Source organism: Chrysochloris asiatica, unplaced genomic scaffold (genome assembly GCF_000296735.1).
Source record: "Chrysochloris asiatica unplaced genomic scaffold, ChrAsi1.0 scaffold00007, whole genome shotgun sequence".
In the NCBI taxonomy this organism is placed as follows: domain Eukaryota; kingdom Metazoa; phylum Chordata; class Mammalia; order Afrosoricida; family Chrysochloridae; genus Chrysochloris; species Chrysochloris asiatica.
Window position 1 is genome coordinate 8525371 of NW_006408525.1, and position 19990 is coordinate 8545360.

General features: G+C 36.5%; 1 protein-coding gene across 1 annotated transcript in view; it reads right to left on the reverse strand.

Moving 5' to 3' along the window:
• MED13 (mediator complex subunit 13) overlaps window positions 1-19990 on the reverse strand; it is a 118892-nt gene that overhangs the window by 54984 nt on the left and 43918 nt on the right. The window contains exons 4-9 of the mRNA XM_006832362.1: window positions 13992-14137; window positions 13046-13240; window positions 10696-10890; window positions 10020-10182; window positions 9732-9842; window positions 7220-7903 (exon numbers count right to left, since the gene is read on the reverse strand). Coding sequence (XP_006832425.1) covers window positions 7220-7903; window positions 9732-9842; window positions 10020-10182; window positions 10696-10890; window positions 13046-13240; window positions 13992-14137 — 1494 coding nt within the window. The remainder of the gene's footprint in view (window positions 1-7219; window positions 7904-9731; window positions 9843-10019; window positions 10183-10695; window positions 10891-13045; window positions 13241-13991; window positions 14138-19990) is intronic.

Below are 19990 nucleotides of genomic sequence, written 5' to 3' on the forward strand. Positions count from 1 at the left end.
TATTAAGCAAGACTCTCACAATCTATATCAAATTCCATTAACTTCTGGTTCTCCGCAAATCAACTACACTATTCACCATCTGGGCTTTGTCCCTATTGCATTTTATATGTCTCTGGCTTTGTCCCCATTGTTTTTTTACATGCACCTCTAAAAGTTAATTGAAGTCCGGTGGGTTAATGTGTTGGAGTGCAAGTCAGTTTCAAACTCCTAGGAAACTCTTGTACAGGGTTACTGTGAGTCGGAATTGACTTGACACCAACCACCACTAGTTAATAGGAGTCCTGATGTGGCGCTGCAAGACAATGCACTGGACCGCAAGGTTGGTTTAAACCACAGGTAGGTGGTGCAAACTTATCAGAGCCACTCCTCAGAAACTATACAGGGTTGCTATGAGTTGAAATGAAACCAACTCAACAGCACTTAATACCACCAACAGTTTCTATCAGGACCAGGGCCAAATTTAAATACAACTTCAGTTTTATTCAAATGGATAAAGAAAACACATTTTTTAAAAATACTGAATTCAAAAAAGATAACTTTCCTAATAAAAGAGAAAAAATGCAGAGAAATTGCAACAGTACTGTAGTTAACTTCATTAAAACCAACTGCTACACATTTACACTTTCAAAAGTCAAAGTAGGAAAAGAGGAATTTATATCAATGAATAGTATGGATTCAGAATCTAACAAACAAGTTTTCTGAAAGGATTACACTATGACTAGAAAGGTATTCAATCATATTACCTCTTTAAAACTACAAAGCACTACTATAAAGAACATTAGATTGCTTAAATATCACCAAAAGAGCCTAACAACTCTTAGAACTATTGTGATGATAGAGACCTCATTTGACATTGTCAGTTTGCTATGCTACTTTCCTTAAGGCGATGGCTATTTTTTTAATCCTCATGAGATCCTATTTCAAGCAATAATAGCAGATACAAAAGGTTGAAGTATGAGTTCAAGTCAGCTATAGAAATTCCTAAGGAGATAAATTTTACTCTGACAGCATGGGTTCTCTTCACAATGTAAAAACAAAACATCCCAATTTTTGTTTTAGTATAATACACGGAAGACTATGACAAGGATGTTACTGTGGGGGACTTAAGTTATGGGTGATCTCAATAAAGCTAATCAGAAAACATGTTGGTCTATCCAATTTAATGACTATTATACCCTGGCATCAATTTTCTAAATAATTTATAACACTGGAGCACAAACAAATTATTAATATATTGTGCTATATAATTCTTTCATATAAGAAATGTCCTATATACAGTAGGCTACTCAGCATCATTTCTGGCCCATAACCACCAGATGACAGTAGCACATCACCAGTTGTGACAACCAAAAATGTCTGCAGACATTGAATAGCAACCAAATGTCACCTAGAGGGTACAGGAATGAGACATTGTTCTAGTGGAGAACTACTGCCTTTAGAACATTAAGTCCAGGAAAAGGAACGATACCTGCAGATAATGAAAACATGAACAAAGTAAAACAAAGCTTCTAATCTACCAGTATATTATATTCCATGCTGTTGTTAAGTGATACTGAGTCAGTTCCAACTCATAGTGACCCTGAAAAGGGTTTACAAGAAGTAGATGGTCGATGGGTTTCGAATGCCAACTTTGCAGTTCGCAGTACAGCGCTTATCTTATAGCACTACACCAGGACTCCATTATACTCTATAAATGCCTTTTAATTTATCTATCAGCTAAGCCTTTGATGTTGACTTTTTCTGGTATTTAAAAGATTCTAATATACCATTAGGAGTTCTGGTTTGGTGCTGTGGGTTAATGCACTGAACTGCAAAATCGGTTTGAACCACATGGTCTGCAGAGTTCAAGCTCACCAGCCACTTCTCAGAAAACCTACGCAGGGTTGCTATGGGTTGAAAGTGACTCAATGGCACTTAACAACAAACAACAATATACCATTAAGGAGCAGAGTCTGGTAGCTTAGTGGTTAGGAGTCAGGTTGCTACCCTCAAGATCAGCAGTTTGAAACTACCAGCCATTCCGCAGGAGAAAGATGAAGCTTCCTACTCCCATAAAGATTTACAGCCTTGGAAACCCTACACAGGATCACTCTAGTCAGAACCAACTCCAAAGCATAACACCACCACCATCAATATGCCATCGGGAGTCCTGGTGTGGCACTGAGGGTTAATGTGCTGAACTGCAAGGTCGGTTTGAACCGCAAGGCCAGAGGTTCAAGCTCACTAGCTGCTCTTCGGAAACCCTACACAGGGTTACTAGGAGTAGGAATCGACTTGACAGCATACTATTGGAGTCCTCGTATGGCACTGTAGGATAAGCACTGGACCGCAAAGTCAATTTGAACTGTGAGTTGACTCACCAGCCACTCCTAGGAAACCCTATACAGGGTTGATATGAGTCAGAATAGACTCGACGGCACTTAACAACTGCAGCAACAACATACCATTAAACTATACAAACAAGGCTTAAGGCTGATATCTAAACATGAATAATGATACAAAATAGGCAATTTAGTAGTTGTTGTTGTTAAGTGCCATGGAGTCATTTACGACTCATAATGACTCTCTACAGGATTTTCAACGAGTGGCTGGTGGGTTTGTGGTTAGCAGACCAGAGCTTATTCTACACCACACCATAGTCATTAGCATAACTAAAACAATATTCACATGAGATATAAAAGTAAAAACCCTTTTATTGCAACATTTTATTTTCTTCTCTTTCTGTGAGGCAGAAAAGATAATGAAGAATAGGTAGAAGCATATTATTTCCTTAACTTACATAATCATGATCCCAGCACCACTCTATTCTGTGGACTACCTGTCTACACGCTTCTTCCTTCTCACTCTTATTCAGTGGGGAAAATGTCGCTATCGATAGAATGTTTAGATTCTATGATTATAATGTAGCTCTAAAAATCCACTTTTTAAAGTTTTTAAAATGGAAAAGTCCTACCAAGAAATAAAAATTTTAAAATCATAATAGAATTTGTGACCATACGATCATTTTCATTAATTCACCCACATACTGAATGTCTACATGTCCTTGAGACTGTTCTAGGTGTGGGTAGGTATGTGAGGCTGGGTGGATAGGGGTATTGGGGAAATAATACAGCTGCAAACAAGACAGAGGCCTTGCCCTCATAGAGCTCACATTCTAACAGGAAAAAGGTCATTGGCAAATACATAGTATAATTCCAGATAAAGATATATGTGAGAATGATAACAGTTTTGAGTGAGGAGAGACAATAGTTTAGATAAAATAGTGAGGGAAATCCTTTTTAACGTCTGATCAGAATTAAAAGGGAAAGAGAAAGGAGCTATTCCTCCTCCTTTGCAATGCAATATTAACAGTCACAAGAAATAAGCAATAAAACTGGTGTAATTAATCAGGAAGGAAGCAAACAGAAAAGCCATGTATAAGGATGAAGAACTAGGTAGGCAGAGTGCATTTTCTTACAGATCAAGAGAAAGTATTTGGATTTTCTTTTGAATGTGAAAGGAAACCATTGAAGGATTTAAAAATAGGCAACATTATTTAGCTTACAGTGATCTGAGTATGAGTGCTGTGTAAAGAATGTATATATGAGTAGTGCAGAATCAAACAGACAAACTGGCTTAGAATTTATACTATATTCAGCATAGATAAGATTTAGATTATTTTAAAACTTGCTATCAACATATTATTTGCTTCCAAGAGATCTATTTAATTATTAAAGTAATCAACTTGCATAATCAAAGGGGTATCTTGAAATCCCTGAATTCCAAATTCAGATTAATTTTAAAGAAAAAACAAAACAAAACAAAAAAAACCACAAAACCATACTACAGTGAACACTTTTGGATTTATGGTTCTAGATGAAGTACATTCAATGATATGGAATAAATTCCTTAATAGAAAAATGAGAGGTTACAAGTAGAACAGATTTAAGGGGGCAACAAAAACTTGGTGAACAAATGAGGTGAGAAAATATTATGTTATATTGTCATTCATTTTTTTAAATCCCTGGTATTTCATTAAGTCCCACGGGAACTCAAATTTAGATGAAATATAGCAGATAAAGTTCACAGTATGCAAGGGAGTGCGGTGGCTCTGTAGGATAAGTACTGGACTGCAAACCATAAGGTTGGCAGTTCAAGTCCACGAGCCCTCCATGGGAGAAAGATGACGCTTTCTGTTCCTCAAAAATTTACAACCTTAGAAACCCTATACAGAGTTGCTGTAAGTTTGAACACTTAACAACAAAAGGAAAACAACACATTAACTAAGGAGATGCTATTAAAATAACTCAAGAGTTTAGAAATTGAAAAAGAAAAGTTAATAATTAAGTCGAGAAAGGGCTGAAGTTGAGAAAAACCTTCAGAAATAGTTAAAAAAAAAAAAAAAAAAAAAAAAAGGAAGAAAGAAAAGTGCAACATCTGAACCACAGAGGTTCCAAAGAGAATGGAAAAATGAAGACGTAACTCAAAAAACAATGTCCAGGGGCAAAACCCAAAAGAGTTCACATTGAATGAGACCTTCAAGTGCCCAACATAAGAACCAGAAAATAAATAAAGATCACTATACCAATATACAGGGGCCTGGTAGCGTAGTGGTTACGAATCGGGCTGCAAACCTTAAGCCAGCAGTTTGAAACTACCAGTCGCTTTGCAGGAGAAAGATGAGGCATTCTGCTCCCGTGAAGATTTACAGCCTTGGAAACCCTGTACAAGGTCGCTATGGGTCGGAACCGACTCGACGGCACTTAACAACAACAACAACAACACACAGCACTGGTGTGGCGCTGTGGATTCATGCACTGGACTGCAAAGTTGGTTTGAACTGCAAGGTCGGCGGTTCAAGCTCACCAGCCGCTCCTCGGAAACTCTATAAAGGGTCACTAAGGGTTGGAACTGATATGACAGCACTTAACAACAACAAACTTATATATGGGGTCCTAGTGTGGTGCTGTAGGATAAGTATTGGACTGCAAGGTCATTTGAACTGCTCTTGAAAAACACAACAGTAACAAGACTGAAGAGGGGAGCATGGTGGCTCAAAACGGGATTTATTCTTATACAACTGCATATCCAAGTTGGTAGTTCAAGTCTGCCAGCCACTGTGTGGGAGAAAGAAGAGGCCTTTTACTCCCACAAAGATTTACAGCCTTGGAAAACTGAAAACAAGGTTAGTTATGAGTCAGAACAGACTTAATGGCACTTAACAACAACAGCAACAAGGATTAGGAGAAAATCCTAATCTTAAAAGCCTCAGGAAGATAACGCACCGTATTTAGTTTAAAAAAAGGTATGACCAAACAAAACTGCTGTTAGTTACATATTTCATCTGAAGCACTGGACGCTATAAGACAGTAATTCTGAGGAAAAATTATCTTCAACTATGAAGTCAATTCAAACTAAAAACAATCCAAGTATAAGGGCAGAAAGTCATTTCAGATAAGCAGTGACATCAAGTTTATCTCCCCATGCACTTTCTAAGAAAGTTAAAAAGGCACTCAAAGTGAGAGCAAAACAAAAAAGAAAATATCAGTCAAAATACCAGTAGTAATAACTGACAGTCTAATAACATGAAGTCCTACAAAAAGAGTTGGAAAGGCAAGTCTAGAAAGCAAGTGGTCCATTGCACAACAGAATGCCTTGAGAAGATTCTACAAATTCTAAGAGTAAGAATGAACTAGAAACTAGAAACTATTACTATAAAAACATAAGAACATGTGACCATTTTGAGCAAAAAAAAGTCACCTTTGAGTGACATTTAGGCAACAACGAACTCTCTCACAATAAAGTGACAAAAAAGAAATACAATCTTTGCACACTATGTGCATTGACTGTTATTGTTAAGTGCCACCAAGTCTGGTCTGACTCACAGCAACCCTGTAAAGGGTTTTCTGAGGAGTGACTGGTGAGTCTGAATTGCTCACCTTGTGGTTCAAATCCACCTTGTTGTCCACTGCTTATCCAACAGCACCACACCAGGACTCCACATGCACTGATAGACAGTTTTAGTTAATGTGACAGTGTTTTATTGATTAGTTTCCATATTTCAAAAAAACTATACACAAAAAATATAAAAGGCTTATAGGACAGACAACATAACCAAAATATAGAAAGTAAAGGGAAAACTTCTATCAAAGTATTCCATAAATACAGTGGGTATGGAAAGTAAATCTCAAGATGAAGATATTTGTAGCGCTCAAATAATTAACGAAGGATTAATACCTGTAATATTCAAAGAATAAATCTAGAATTAAAAAACACACAAAAATGGGCTAAAAAATATGAGCAGACAATTCACAGGGATCTGAATGTGCAATCAACATTTCAAAGATGTTTAACCTCAATCGTAATCTGCAAAACACATTAAAACAATGAGGGTATTCTTTTGCATGCCATGTATTAGACAGAATTAAGTTTGATTAACATGAAATATTGAGAAAAATGTACAGCATCATTTTTATACTTTGTTGGTCCGTGAGGGTATAAACTAGTAATTTGAAGAGCAATTTGCTAACATGGCATACCCATGATCCAGCAGTTCTCCTTTTAGATGTATTCCCTAGAGAAACAAATGCTTAACGATATCTATACAAAAAAGTTCACTGCTCTACTACTGGTAATTAAAGAAAAGTGAAAACTATCAACATGCTCATCTTCAAAAGAATGGATAAATTATAGTACATTCATAACAAAAACATACCATTAAGGCAACCAAAATGAATTAACTAAAGCAGCATGTATAAAAACATGTTTGTTGTTGTTGCTGTTGAGTGCCATTGAGTGGGTTCCGACTCACAGAGACCTGAGGACCAGTTGGTGGGTTTGAACTGCTGACCTCGCAGCTCAAACTTACCTTGAGGTCCAGTGCATTATCCTACACCAGAACTCCAAAACATGTTTGGGAATGATAAATGTAAATTTAGGAAAGTAAAAGGAAGAATGGGGGGGGAAGAGTACAGAGGAGCTCTAACTGAATGTTTAAGTTTTCCTCCTAAGTTGGTTGATGACAGACAAGTGTTCATACTTTCTTCACTTATAGCTACATTATTTCAATAGAAAGAGAGTCCCTGAGGAAAAGACAATAAAGAAATTATGCAAAATTAATACTCAAAGGATTTATTATTGCAAATTCTACCCTGAAGCTAATTCTGAAATTCCAGTATTAAGAATTTACACTATTTTCACCCTTAAATTATAATAGTGACCATTAAAAAAAAATACATACTCTGTAACTGATGTTACACTTTCCTGTCCAAAAGGTCCAACTGGATCATCCTTGAATTTATCACTTGGAAGTTGAGGTGGCAAAAACTCTACATCTTTTTTCTTTGGGACCTTGTAATACTTCCAGGCTATATTAGCGTCATCTTCTTCCAAGTTTACTGCTGTACCAACATATACTGTAGGTTCTACAGCTTCCTGGAACTGAGTTGGGAAAGACTGAGATAAACTGTCTATCCTATCTTCCATTGGTTTAGAAGGAACCAAAGGATCTGGCGTTGGTGTTTGATAAAAATGCTGACTCTGAGGAGTTGAAGGTGTTTTAGTCACTCCTTCATCAACCACATCACACGGATGAGGACTAAGTGGGGGTGGTTGAGGTGAATTTGCTATTTCAGTGCCATGCATCTGAGGAGTCTTTGCTACATCATTAGTTCGGATGTTTGAAAATCTCACTTGACTGTCAGGAGCAGAGATCACAAGTCTTTGACTAGTTGAATCTGTGTCCATGCCAACATCATCACTAACAGATACTCGATGATGAAAAGGAGTCAAGGGGCGTTTCTGTGGTTTTTCACTCTTTTCTTGCTTCTCATTGGTCTTGTGCTTAGGAAGTACTTGCTGTTGCTGACCTAAGGATGGTACCTGTCCTTGCTGCCCAGGATTTCTAGGCTTGAGGCTTTTGTGCCTGAGAAGTTAAAAGAAAGGTTTAAGATTTACACTATCACAACTAAAGCAAAGCATACAGTTAACACCATTACACATTTCAGAATGCATTTGTTTTTCACATACTATCCTAAATGTAAAATGATTTGGATTTATATGTGAAAAAACACTCTGTGCAGTAAACTTAAATATAAACGTTCAGAAAATAAGAATATAAAAAAGGTTCATAAAAGCCAACTGTCTCATGCATACTTACTAGCTCTGCAGTAAGAGAGTCAAAGATTGTTGCCTTATATAATCTAAATATGAAAGTAAGTCAAAAAGTATTACTATAAAATCATAAAAACCTTTACTAAACAAAACATCAAATGTGAAACAATTGTTTCTCAGCATTATCCTCCATCTAGGTCTATACGTTTCTGAAGGTAGTATTTCCATCTCTCTAATCCTTCCCCTGGAGATTTAAGTCTGTGGTCTTTGATTTAAATGGCATCACAACAGCAGTACTGTATTTCTCTGAAATGTTCTTTGAGTCTTTGAAATAAAAAAGTGTGAAGGGGCAATCAAGGGCTGTAGAGTGGATAGGGTAAGGCTTCCCAATGAAATTCTCATCATTACTTTAATTTTGTGATGGGAAAAAAATTCCTCAGTGCAACTTTCCTGGCTTTTTTCGAAGTTTTCTCAAAACTGCTCCCTAATAAGCCTCTAAGATCATCCTTTTAGAAAATCTATCAAGGTCATCCCTTTGGAATCTCCCAAATCAGTTGCCATAAGCTTCTAAGCTGACTTCTCTGCCTTGAAGTGAACTGACCCAGCAGATCTCCTTAGAAATCACTGTTCTGATTGGGCTTTTTATATGAAGACACCTAATGAAAACTAAGACAATTGCACTATTAAAAGAACTTGTCTACAGCCATCCAATGCTCTCAGAAACATATTTAAACACATTTTCTTGGGAATAAACCTGTAAATGTATGAACTGGAACCCTAGTAACAATGCTTTTGGACTTAAATCCTCCCAACAGATATGTGTTGGAAGAAGTACAGCCAGAGTGCTCCTTGGAAACCAGGATGGCCAAACTTGTCTCTCATACTTCGGACATTATTGTCAGGAGAGACCAGTCGCTGGAGAAGGATATCATGTTTTTGGTAGGGTGGAGGGTCAGAGAAAACGAGGAAGACCTCCAGTGAGATGGATTGGCAAAGTGGCAGCATCAGTGGGCTCAAGCATGGCAACGATAGTGAGGCTGGCCCAGGATCGGGCAGTGTTTCATTCTGCTGTGCAGAAGATCTCTGTGAGTTAGTACCGACTTGACGGCACCTAACAACAACAAAGGCACACTGGTGTGGTGCTGTGTGACAAAGCAATGGACCGCAAGGGCAGTATGAACCACAATGTTGGTGGTTCAAACTTACCATGTGCTCCTTGGAAATGCTATACAGGGTTGCTATGAGTTGGAACTGACTTGACGGCACTTAAAATAACAACAATAAGGCACACTAACTGGAAATAGCTGTCAAAAACCTTAGATTGATACCATTCATGTAGTGGGAAGAAAAATACATATACACACACAACTACAGAGGAAAACACAGTGTGGAGACATAATACCTAATTATCAAATAGTCATATATAAGGAGAGGAAGTAGGATTTGGGGAGGAGTAGGTGGTATGCATTTGTTGAGGACTCTATGATCAACTCCAAATTACTTTATTTCCATAATTTTTTCTATTATGAAAAAAAAAAATCCTACCATGTTTTTACATAAAGTACTGCAAAGTGGGACATGAATATGCAAAAGCTTAAAAACTATTATACATATATGTGTCTAATTGGAAAAAAATGTACCTTGAACAGCTACAATTTGTTCTTTGTGTGGCTTCAACAAAATCCCAGCATGCTACTTTATCTGCTGGTTCTTCTTCACACAGACCACCAGATGAAGCCGAGTATTTCCTCCTAAGATTTGAAATGATGAAATTCTTTAGAATCCATAAAATTTTCTGTTAACCTGAATTAAGCATTAATATTGAATTTTTTAAATCAATTTTAAACATCCCTGTTTATGTTAAGTATCTACTAATTACAAGTAACTACCAACATGCAATTTTTAACCTAGAAAATTAAAATACATACTTGTTCTGTGCTCTGTTCATATTGCATTCTTGCCAAACTCTATCCACCACATGATTTGCTAATTTTCTGGGTATTTTCCCACCATGGTGGCTAGTACTATCAGAGCTGAAACCATCAGATACTGAAGAAAATTTGACCCACTTCTGGGCAGACTGAGGATCAACTGAAAACACAAAAAAGAAAAGGCTGTAGGAGAATAAAAGCAGGTTTAAAGTGAAATTGTTTTTAAAATTAATTTGTGATAGAACTTGCTCCTGATATCTGGTAAGTCTACTTACAGTTGGGGCAAAAAGCATGTTACTTGACTTGAAATAAACCGCCCCGCCCCCAAAACTTTGAATGAGGGATGTAAACTGGATGGTATTATTGTATCAACGTTTATTTTCTCACTTGGAAGACTGTGAAGTGGTTATGTAGTAGAATGTCCTTAATTTCGAGATGTATTTAGAGGTGGTGGGGCAGCAGCTTGTTCTCAAATGCTTTGGAAAAAGACCGATAATAAATGCATACATATAAAGAGGGTGATGACGGAGCAAGTATTAGTAGTTTGAGGATCTGTGTAAGTGTGTTTTTTATACCAGCAACTTTTAAATAAATTTGAAATTTTTTCTAAATTATTTAAAAAATACTTGTTCTATTCAATATCAGAGGTGATGAAAAAAAAATTATACGATACCTGTTTGGACTTCCTCAGGAGACGTAGGTGGTGTAAGGGTAACTGAAGACATAGCAGGATCTCTTGTGGAAGCAGGCACTTGGTGGACACCCAAGCAAGAAGTTGAACAATGAGATGATCCCACAGAACTAGGAGGAGGAATGTCTGACTGAGGGACCAGAACAAAGCAAGCTGGGTAGATCATTCGGACACCAGCTGGAAGGTAAACAAATGAACAGATCAGAAGATCAATTATTGTTGTGATTGTAGTGGGCTAAATTCCACTCAAAATGTATTGCTATGGAAATGTATATATAATATGGTATTTGCTTATATAACTTGCACTTTTATAAATAAGTGCTCTTTTGGCATAAGGTTTTTTTCCTAAAAGAATCCACAAGATTATTTTGTGAGACTCTTAGAAGAAAGCAGCCTTTTCTTCTCATTTTGAATTTTCTAACTATGAATGTGTATTGCTTTAAAAATTTATTTTAAATGTATAACAAAGGTAATCTAATTACTAAAATTATGGACCATTTCCGACCTTCTTCTTTAGATGCCCAACATTTTTACAGTTTAATAAACGTTTATGTTTTGTCACAACTGTCCCAACAGTAAAAGCAATCTTCATGTATAACATTATTATTTAAATCCCATTAGATACTGTTACAGACGCTAATCCCAATTATTTTCTCAATTTTACATTCCTCATGTAAGGTGGGACATAAGCCATGATCCCACTGTTAAGCTTGGTAGTACGATTTGTTTTGGAATGTGACTGAAAGTAATGTATACTACACCAAGCAGTAGCTCTAATGTGCTTCCATGATCAGAAACCTCTTACTTATGTGCTCTGCATGACATTTGTTGTTGTTGTTAAGTGCCGTGGAGTCGGTTCCGACCCATAGCAACCCTGAACAGGGTTTCCAAGGCTGTAAATCTTTACGGGAGCAGAAAGCCTCCTCTTTCTCCCACGTGACATTAGCATCCCAGATACGGGCTACTATGTTAACGTGAGTCCTTGAATGAGAAGATACATAAAACAAAGCCAGTCTGAACAGAGCTAACCTAAGTAGATTAGATCAAAGTAACAAGCTCTTTGGAGTCCTGGCATGGCATTGTAAGATAAGCAACGGACTGCTAATGGCAGTGGTTCAAATCTACCAGTCATCCTTGGAAACCCTATTCAGTATCGTTATGAGTCAGAATAGACTTGATGGCATTTAACAAGGTAGCTAGGTATGTTTTCTACCTTTTAAAGTTATCAGAGGCAAAATTTTTACCAGATGTTAAAACACTGCCTAACATATGTTGTGTTTTTCAGCCTCCCAATACTATCTATTCACAATTATTTATTTTCTTCCCTCCCTTACCAGGGGGAGGTTATGTTTCCCCACATTAATGAATTTGGGCTTGGTCATGTGATCAGTTTTATCTAATAGAATGTAAGCAGATGTGATATACTAGTACTACATCCCAGCAAAAACTTTAATTACCCTTGCAGGGTTAGGATTTGTTGTTAAGTACCATGGAGTTGGTTCCGACTCATAGTGACCCTATACAGGGTTTCCCAAGGCTGTAAATCTTTGTGGGAGCAGAAAGCCTCATTTTTCTCCCACGGAACGGCTGGTAGTTTCTAACTGCCGACGTTGAGGTTAGCAGCCTGATTCGGAACCACTAAGATGTTGTTGTTAAGTGCCATTGAGATGATTCCGACCCATAGCGACCCTGTATAGGGTTTCCAAGGAGCAGCTGGTGAGCTTGAACCACCGACTTTGCAGTTCAACTGACTTCACAGTTCAAATGACCAGCCGCTTCTTGGAAACCCTATACAGGGTCATTATGGGTCATAATCGACTCAACGGCACTTAAGAACAACAACAACAACAGTATCTTAACTGTATTTAATATAGATAACCTCTACTTTTTGCTACTTCACTTTTATGGAAGACCTACAATGGTACCTGTTTCAATAATGGAAAAAAATGGAAGAGGGATTTAGCTTTAGCATTCAACATTTGTTTTGCAGAGTCATTAAAAGGTAGCGAAAATGGCAATGCCAAAGTCTATCTCTAGGAACTACTCTCAACATTTCTGCACCATGCTGCTATAACTTTGAAATCTGACTGTGAACACTTTATATTACTGTTTTTTTATGTCTTATATTGGTATTGGTATGATTTGGCAGGTTATTTTTTGGGTCTGGGAATGCTCACAAAATTTTCCCATATAAATTAGTGGTTACTGCTTCTTTGCTTTATATGTCATTCTAACTTATAAAAAGATCCAGAGAAAAGTTCTACTTTCAGATAGCAGCAAAAACCTGCTACACAGTAATGTGTTTTCTGAGATTAATATTCAGAATCCATACCAACAAGAACTTCTACTGCAGCGAAAGAATCATCTTCCCAATCCATATCTTCCTGCTTTTCTTCAGACATCTCCTTCAAAGATGAGATAGGATAGAACTGTTTCCATTCACCAATCAATTTTTTTGTAGCTGAATCAGACATCTTGAATGCCTGTCCTGTGAGAGTGCCATTTAGTCCAAATGGGCTTAAGATAACTAGAAATACAAAACAGATACCAGGTAAATAATCTTATACCAAATGGGATCACACTCAACAGTTTGGCAAGCAATTAGGCAACCCTAAAAATAAATGGAAACCCATAAAAATCACTCCAGAGAATAACAATTCATTATACTTCATTATTATTCGGCTACAAACCCAATACTAGTAATATAAAAACTATTAAAAGTTTGTCTACCTAAAGAAAGCTCAGATGGAAAAAATTCCAACATGAACTGGAAATGTGTGTGTAACCTCTAACTCCTTCACTTAGGAAAAGCAATTTGAGAGACAGTATTATTTATATATAAATCTGTATATTTAAAATATATTGCCACATAAATCTTAAAAAGCAAGTTTATAATTAAAAAGATAGTGACAGTACTTAAAAACAAAACAGCAGCAATCTTAAAAAGTATTCCCTCAAGAGTTCATCTATTATCATGGCATAAAATATGATAAAATCCCTTTGTTACTATGTTTAAAATGACCATTGTCTTGATAATACAATCACGTATTGAAAATAACTCTTCAACATGTTTCCACCTATATTCAAGGATTTTAATAATCATATCTGTATTAAATTTTGTTCCTTTGGCTTAATGCTCTAATTAGAAGAAATTAAATGGCATAAAAAGCATCACTAGACTAACAAGTAGAAGAAATTCTAGCAATCTCAAAATGTAAAATGAGCAATAAGCATCTTCTTGAAACAAAACAAATATCTAGGCCAATATAATAATCTACCTTGAAATGGGTTATTAGACTGTTGTGCAAGGGTGATATGCTCTTCACTAAGAAGGTACACAGGTTGATGTTGGTTAATTTCCACACTGGTACAAACATTGCTGTCTCCATGCAAGAAAAAGGTGAAAGAGCAGGACAAGTGTTCACTAATAAAGAAGAAAAAGTTGTATTTTAGAGATATTAATGGCCAAACAATAAACGGACTTGCTTTTCTAAGTCATACCACAAAAATTTATATTTTCTTCAACTTAGTAGTTGTATTTCATTATCTGAAGGAAAAAAGGTCATGGAATAAACAAAGATCTATCTTTAAGAAATGTTCTTCACAGCACTATTTATAAAATAAAATGTTGCAAATACAGGAAACATATAATTATACTCACAAAAATCAGTAAAGGTGAGGGAGTGGATTTAACGAATGGGTAGGGTACCAAAATAGTAAGATACAGTTTTTCAGAGGAAAAAATATGTGTTCTTTGGTTAGAAAGTGTTATGTGTGTAGTAAAATTAAGGAGGTCTTAATTTTTCTTAGTGATGACTTTTCTCTTGCATATAAAAGAAATCAAATGGAAATATATTCTAATAATATATAAAGGTGGTAGTGGTGGTGATGTGCTGCTGAGTCAATTCAGACTTATAGCTACCCTGTATAGGGTTTCAGAGGCTGTAAACCTTTATGGGAGCAGAAAATCTCATCTTTCTCCTACAAAGTGACTGGTAGAATCGAACTACTGACCTTGGGGTTAGCAGCCCTGCTGGTAATCCGCTATACTATCATGGCTCCACAGTAACATACAATAATAACTAATAATCTCTGACAGTGGGATGCATCTTACAATCAATCAAGCATTTATTATAGCGGCCCTTCCCCAGGAGATGCATGAAAGTAATGATGTGTCTTACAATTGAAGGTATCCTAAAATCAAGGCTATATGCAAAAGATGATAGCTTATAATGTTTAGGTAGTCTCCAAGAAAGCAGATAATTGCTTAGAAAGATCAAATGGCACAAGAGGGAAAGAGTTCTTTAAAATATGACCATTAACCCACTGCTATCGAGTTGATTCCAACTCATAATGACCCTAATACAACAGAGAATTGCCCCACCATGTTACCAAGACTGTAATCTTTATGGGAGCCAAGTGCCACAACTGTCTCTCATGGAGCTACTGGTAGGTTTAAACCACTAACCTTTCATTTAGTGGCTGAGCGATTAGGCACTGCACCCCCAGGACTCTGTATATGCCATTTTTGTAGTTCCAACTAAAAGCAACCATATATATGGTATACAAGGGGCAACTGGTAAGTATGAACTGCCTTTTGGTTACAAGTCCACTGTTTATCCTACAGCAACACACCAGGATCCTATATACGCTATTAATCAACTCAAAACTTGAGTATATGCGTACATGCATATGTACATGTATACTTTTTGTTTAAGTATAAGCTTCTTGAATTATTTCTGGACAAGGCAGGGCAAAATAAAGTATTATGTAAATACTGCTGTAGCTAATACAAGCAATAAAGTATAAAGTAGAAAATAATTACTGTTAATGCTGACGAAAAATAAAGATAATAAAAATTAGAAACATACAGACGAGATCTCAACAAATCAACCTGCAGATTAGAGAATAGTCTAGATTGGCAAAATGTTCAGTTGACCTGCAGATGCACAAGTTGTGAACATAGAATTACTATTTAAAGTCATTAAGTAACTGAGCCATCATTCTTCTGTCAGTTTGTCTTACTGCAGTGCCTTGCGTCTTACTGTCATTCTGGAAGCTATGTCAGGGGTATTTTAAAGACTAGCAGGATCACCCACAGTAGACAGGTTTCAGCTACGCTTTCAGATGAAGACAGACTAGGAAGAAGGAGATGAACTACTTCCAAATACTGAGTCACTGAAAACCTCATGAATAGCAGTGGAACACTGTCAGCAGCAGAATACTGATTATTGCAACAAAACCAGAATATTGTTAGATACAGTGTTAGATTATGAGCCACTCAGGTTGAAGGGCATTCAAAACGTGACTGAAGAAGAGCTGCCTCTCAAAGTAGAGTTGACCATGACAACACAAAATGGAGTAAAGCCTTGGGACCTTCATTTGCTGATGGGACACAACTCAAAATGAAGAGAAATAGCTGTAAACATTCACTAATAATGGAAACATGGAATGCACAAAGTATGAATCTAGCATGTATATGCTAAAGAAATGAAAGAAATGAGAAGGGCAACATGGAATGCACAAAGTACGAAAAGTGGAAACTGTCAAGATGGCCAAACTTCATCTCTCATACTTCAGACATATTGTCAGGAGGGACCAGTCACTGGAGAAGGATATCATGTATGGTAAGGTGAAGGGTCAGAGAAAAAGAAGACCCCCCAAAAGATGGACTGGTCAAGTGGCAGCATTGATGGACTCAAGTGTGGCAACAGTAGTGAGGTTTGCCCAGAATCGGGCAGTGTTTTGTTCTGCTATGCATGAAGTCGCTATGAGCTGATATCAAAACTTGATGGCACCCTAACAACAAGTAATGTTGTTTAATACAACTATTAGTCAAATTTACACACCAACCACTAAGGCTAGTGAAGACGAAATTATAGAATTCTACCAGTTTCTTTAGTCTGAAATTGATCAAAAATGCAATCAAGATGTATGCAATCATGATGTATCGATAATTCCTGCAACTGGAATGCAAAGATTGGAAACAAAGAGGAAGAATCAAAAGTTGGAAAATAGGCCTGAATGATAGAAACAATGCTGAAAATTGCATCTTGGAATTTTGCAAATACTTTTTCATTAAACAACATAAAAGACAACTATAATACACATGGACTTCACAGATAGAATATAAAGAAATCAAACTGACTACATCTGTGGAAAAAGATAACAGAAAAGCTCGGTATCATTACGCAAAACAAGGCCAGGGGCAGATGGTGAAATAAGACCTTCAACTTCTCATATGCAATGTCAGGCTGAAGCTGAAAAAAATTAAAACAAGTCCACGAGAGCCAAAATATGACCTTGAACATATTCCACCTGAATTTAGAAATCATCTAAAGAATGGATTTGACACATTAGACACTAATGACAGAAAACCAGGAGTTGTGGAATGACATCAAGAACATCATAAAGGAAGAAAGCAAAATGTCACTGAGAAGATAAGGTAGAAAGAAAACCAAAATGGATTGAAACTTGCTCTCTAGCATGTATATGCTCAAGAAATGAAAGAAATGAGAAGGGCAACTTGAATAGTCAAGGTCAAGTACTATAATGAATGTGCAAAGACCTAGATAGAGTTAGAAAACCAAAAGGGAAGAACACACTCACCATTTCTCAAGTTTAAAGAACTGAGGGAAAAATTTAAGCCTCCATTTACAATGCTAAAGGATTTTTTGAGTAAAACACTAAATGATGCAGAAAGTCAACAACAAAAAAAAGATGAAAGGAATATACAGTGTCACTGTAACAAAAACAGTCGAACTTAAATCATTTCAAGAGATAGCAAGCATTTGATCAAGCCAATGGTACTGAAGCAAGAACTCCACGTGTACTGACAGCACTATCAAAAAACAAGGCACTGGGAATTGATGACATATAAATTATAATTTTTCAACAAAATGATGCAGCATTGGAGGCACTCACTCATCTATGCCAAGTAGTTTGGAAGACAGCTAACTACATGGCCAACTGATTGGGAGAGATCTGTATTTGTTCCCATTGCTAAGAGCAGTGACACAACGGAAAGAGGAAATCATTGGACAATATCATAATATCACATACAAGTAAAATTTTGCTAAAGATAATTAAAAAATGGCTGTAATAGTACATTGACAGGGAAGTGTCAGAGGTTCAAGACGGATTCATATGAGGACACTGAATGAGTAATAGCATTGCTAAAGTCAGGTGGATCTTGAATGAAAACAGAATAACAGAGATGTTCACCTGTATTTACTGACTATGCATAAGGTTTGACTGTGTGGATCATGACAAGCTATGGACAATACAGTGGAGAATGAATATTTCAGAGCACTCATGAGGAACCAGTACACAGATCAACAAGCAGTTATTCAAACAGAACAATGAACACCAAATGGCTTAAAATTAGGAAAGGTGTGCACCAGGGTTGCATTCTTTTACTATACTTATTCAATCTTTATGCTCAGCAAATAATCAGAGAAGCTGGATTATATGAAAAAAAATGTGGCATCAGGATTGGAGGAAGACTCATTAACAACCTGTGAAACGCAGATGATACAACCTTTTTTGCTGAAAGTTATTTTAAGTTAACTTAAAATGCTTACTAATGAAGATCAAAGACCACAGCCTTCAGTATGTTTTTCAATGTAAGGAAACACAAAATTCCTCACTACTGGAATAATAAAAAGTATCATGAAAAATGGATAAAGGATTGAAGTTGTCAAAGACTTCATTTTGCCTGGGTCCACCATCAACACTCACAGAAACAGTAAAAAGAAATCAAATGACACACTGCATCAGGCAAATAAATCTGCTTTAAAGTGTTCAAGAGCAAAGATGTCAGTTGGAGGACTGAACTGTTCCTGTCACAAGCCATGGTATTTTCAATAGCTTCATGTGCATGTAGAAGTGAATTAGTAAGACTGCAAAAGAACTGGTCCACTTTGAGTTATGGTGTTGGAGAAGTTAACTTGTATTGCTAGAAGAACAGAATAATCTGTGTTGTAAGAAGTATACCTAGAACACTCCCTAGAAGCCAATATGGTGAGACTTTGTCTCTCATACTTCAAACATATTGTCAGGAAGGAACAGTTCCTGAAGATGGACACCACGCTAAGTAAAGTAGAAAGTCAGTGAAAAAGACCCCCAACGAGATGGAATGGCACCATGGCAACAGCAATGGGCTCAAGTTTTACAAAGACTATAAAAGGATGGCTGAGGACCAGACTGTGTTTCTTACTATTATGTATATCAGAACCAACTCAATGGCATCTAACAACACAAGTAACTGACTCAAAAATTGGTACTCAAAGTGAGGCGCTGCTATTAACAAAAACCTAAAAAATGTGGCACTGGTGTTGAGACTAGTTGTGGGTGGCAAAAACTGGAAAATGTGGAAAAACTGTTATGGTGACCTGAGTTATGTAGTAAAAAAAAGTATTTGTAGAAATGTTACCTGAAATAATAGGAAGGAAGAAAACATACCTAATGAATTTACAGATTTTGGGAAACAGATCAAGCCAACATGCAGAAAATACACATTAGTGGCTACTAACTAGGCACACTAGATTGCTAACCTCAAGGTTAGCAATTCAAAACCACCAACCCCTCTGTTGTAGAAAGACAGGTTTTCTGCTCTCTTAAAGATGTAGAATCTCCAGAAACCCTGTTTAAGGTCACTATGAGTAAGAATCAACTCACTGGCAGTGGACGGGTTAAGCTATATTTGATAAAGTCCTAAAAGAAAGAGATGATAAAAGAAAGAACTTAGAACTTACAGACTTGCTGGCATAATTTAAGAAAATACAGTTAGTCCAGAATTGGAACAAGAAACTGTTTCTAAACAAAACAATAGTTATGGTCATTGCAACACAGCCTCACAGAAAAGACCCAATCAAAAGAGTAACTCTAATAACCTTTGTTAAGAACACCAAGCATGATTCTTGATATCAGCAAAACTATTAGAATGTTTTTAAAAAATGACTTTTATAATAAAGATTAGAGCAGATATAAACGAGATACAAAACAGAAAAACTGTATAAGGAAATCAACAGGACAAGAAGTTGGTTCTTTGAAAAGATTAACAAAATTGACAAAACCACTGGTAAACATAACAAAAAAAAAAGAGGGAGAAGACAGAATTACACACATTAGAAACCACATGGGCGATGTCACAACAGAACCAAAGGAAATCAAAAGGATAGTAACAGAATACTATGTAAAGTTGTATTCCAACAAATTTGAAAACTTAGAAGAAATGAATACATTTTTAGAAAAACAAGACCTACCTAAACTTACA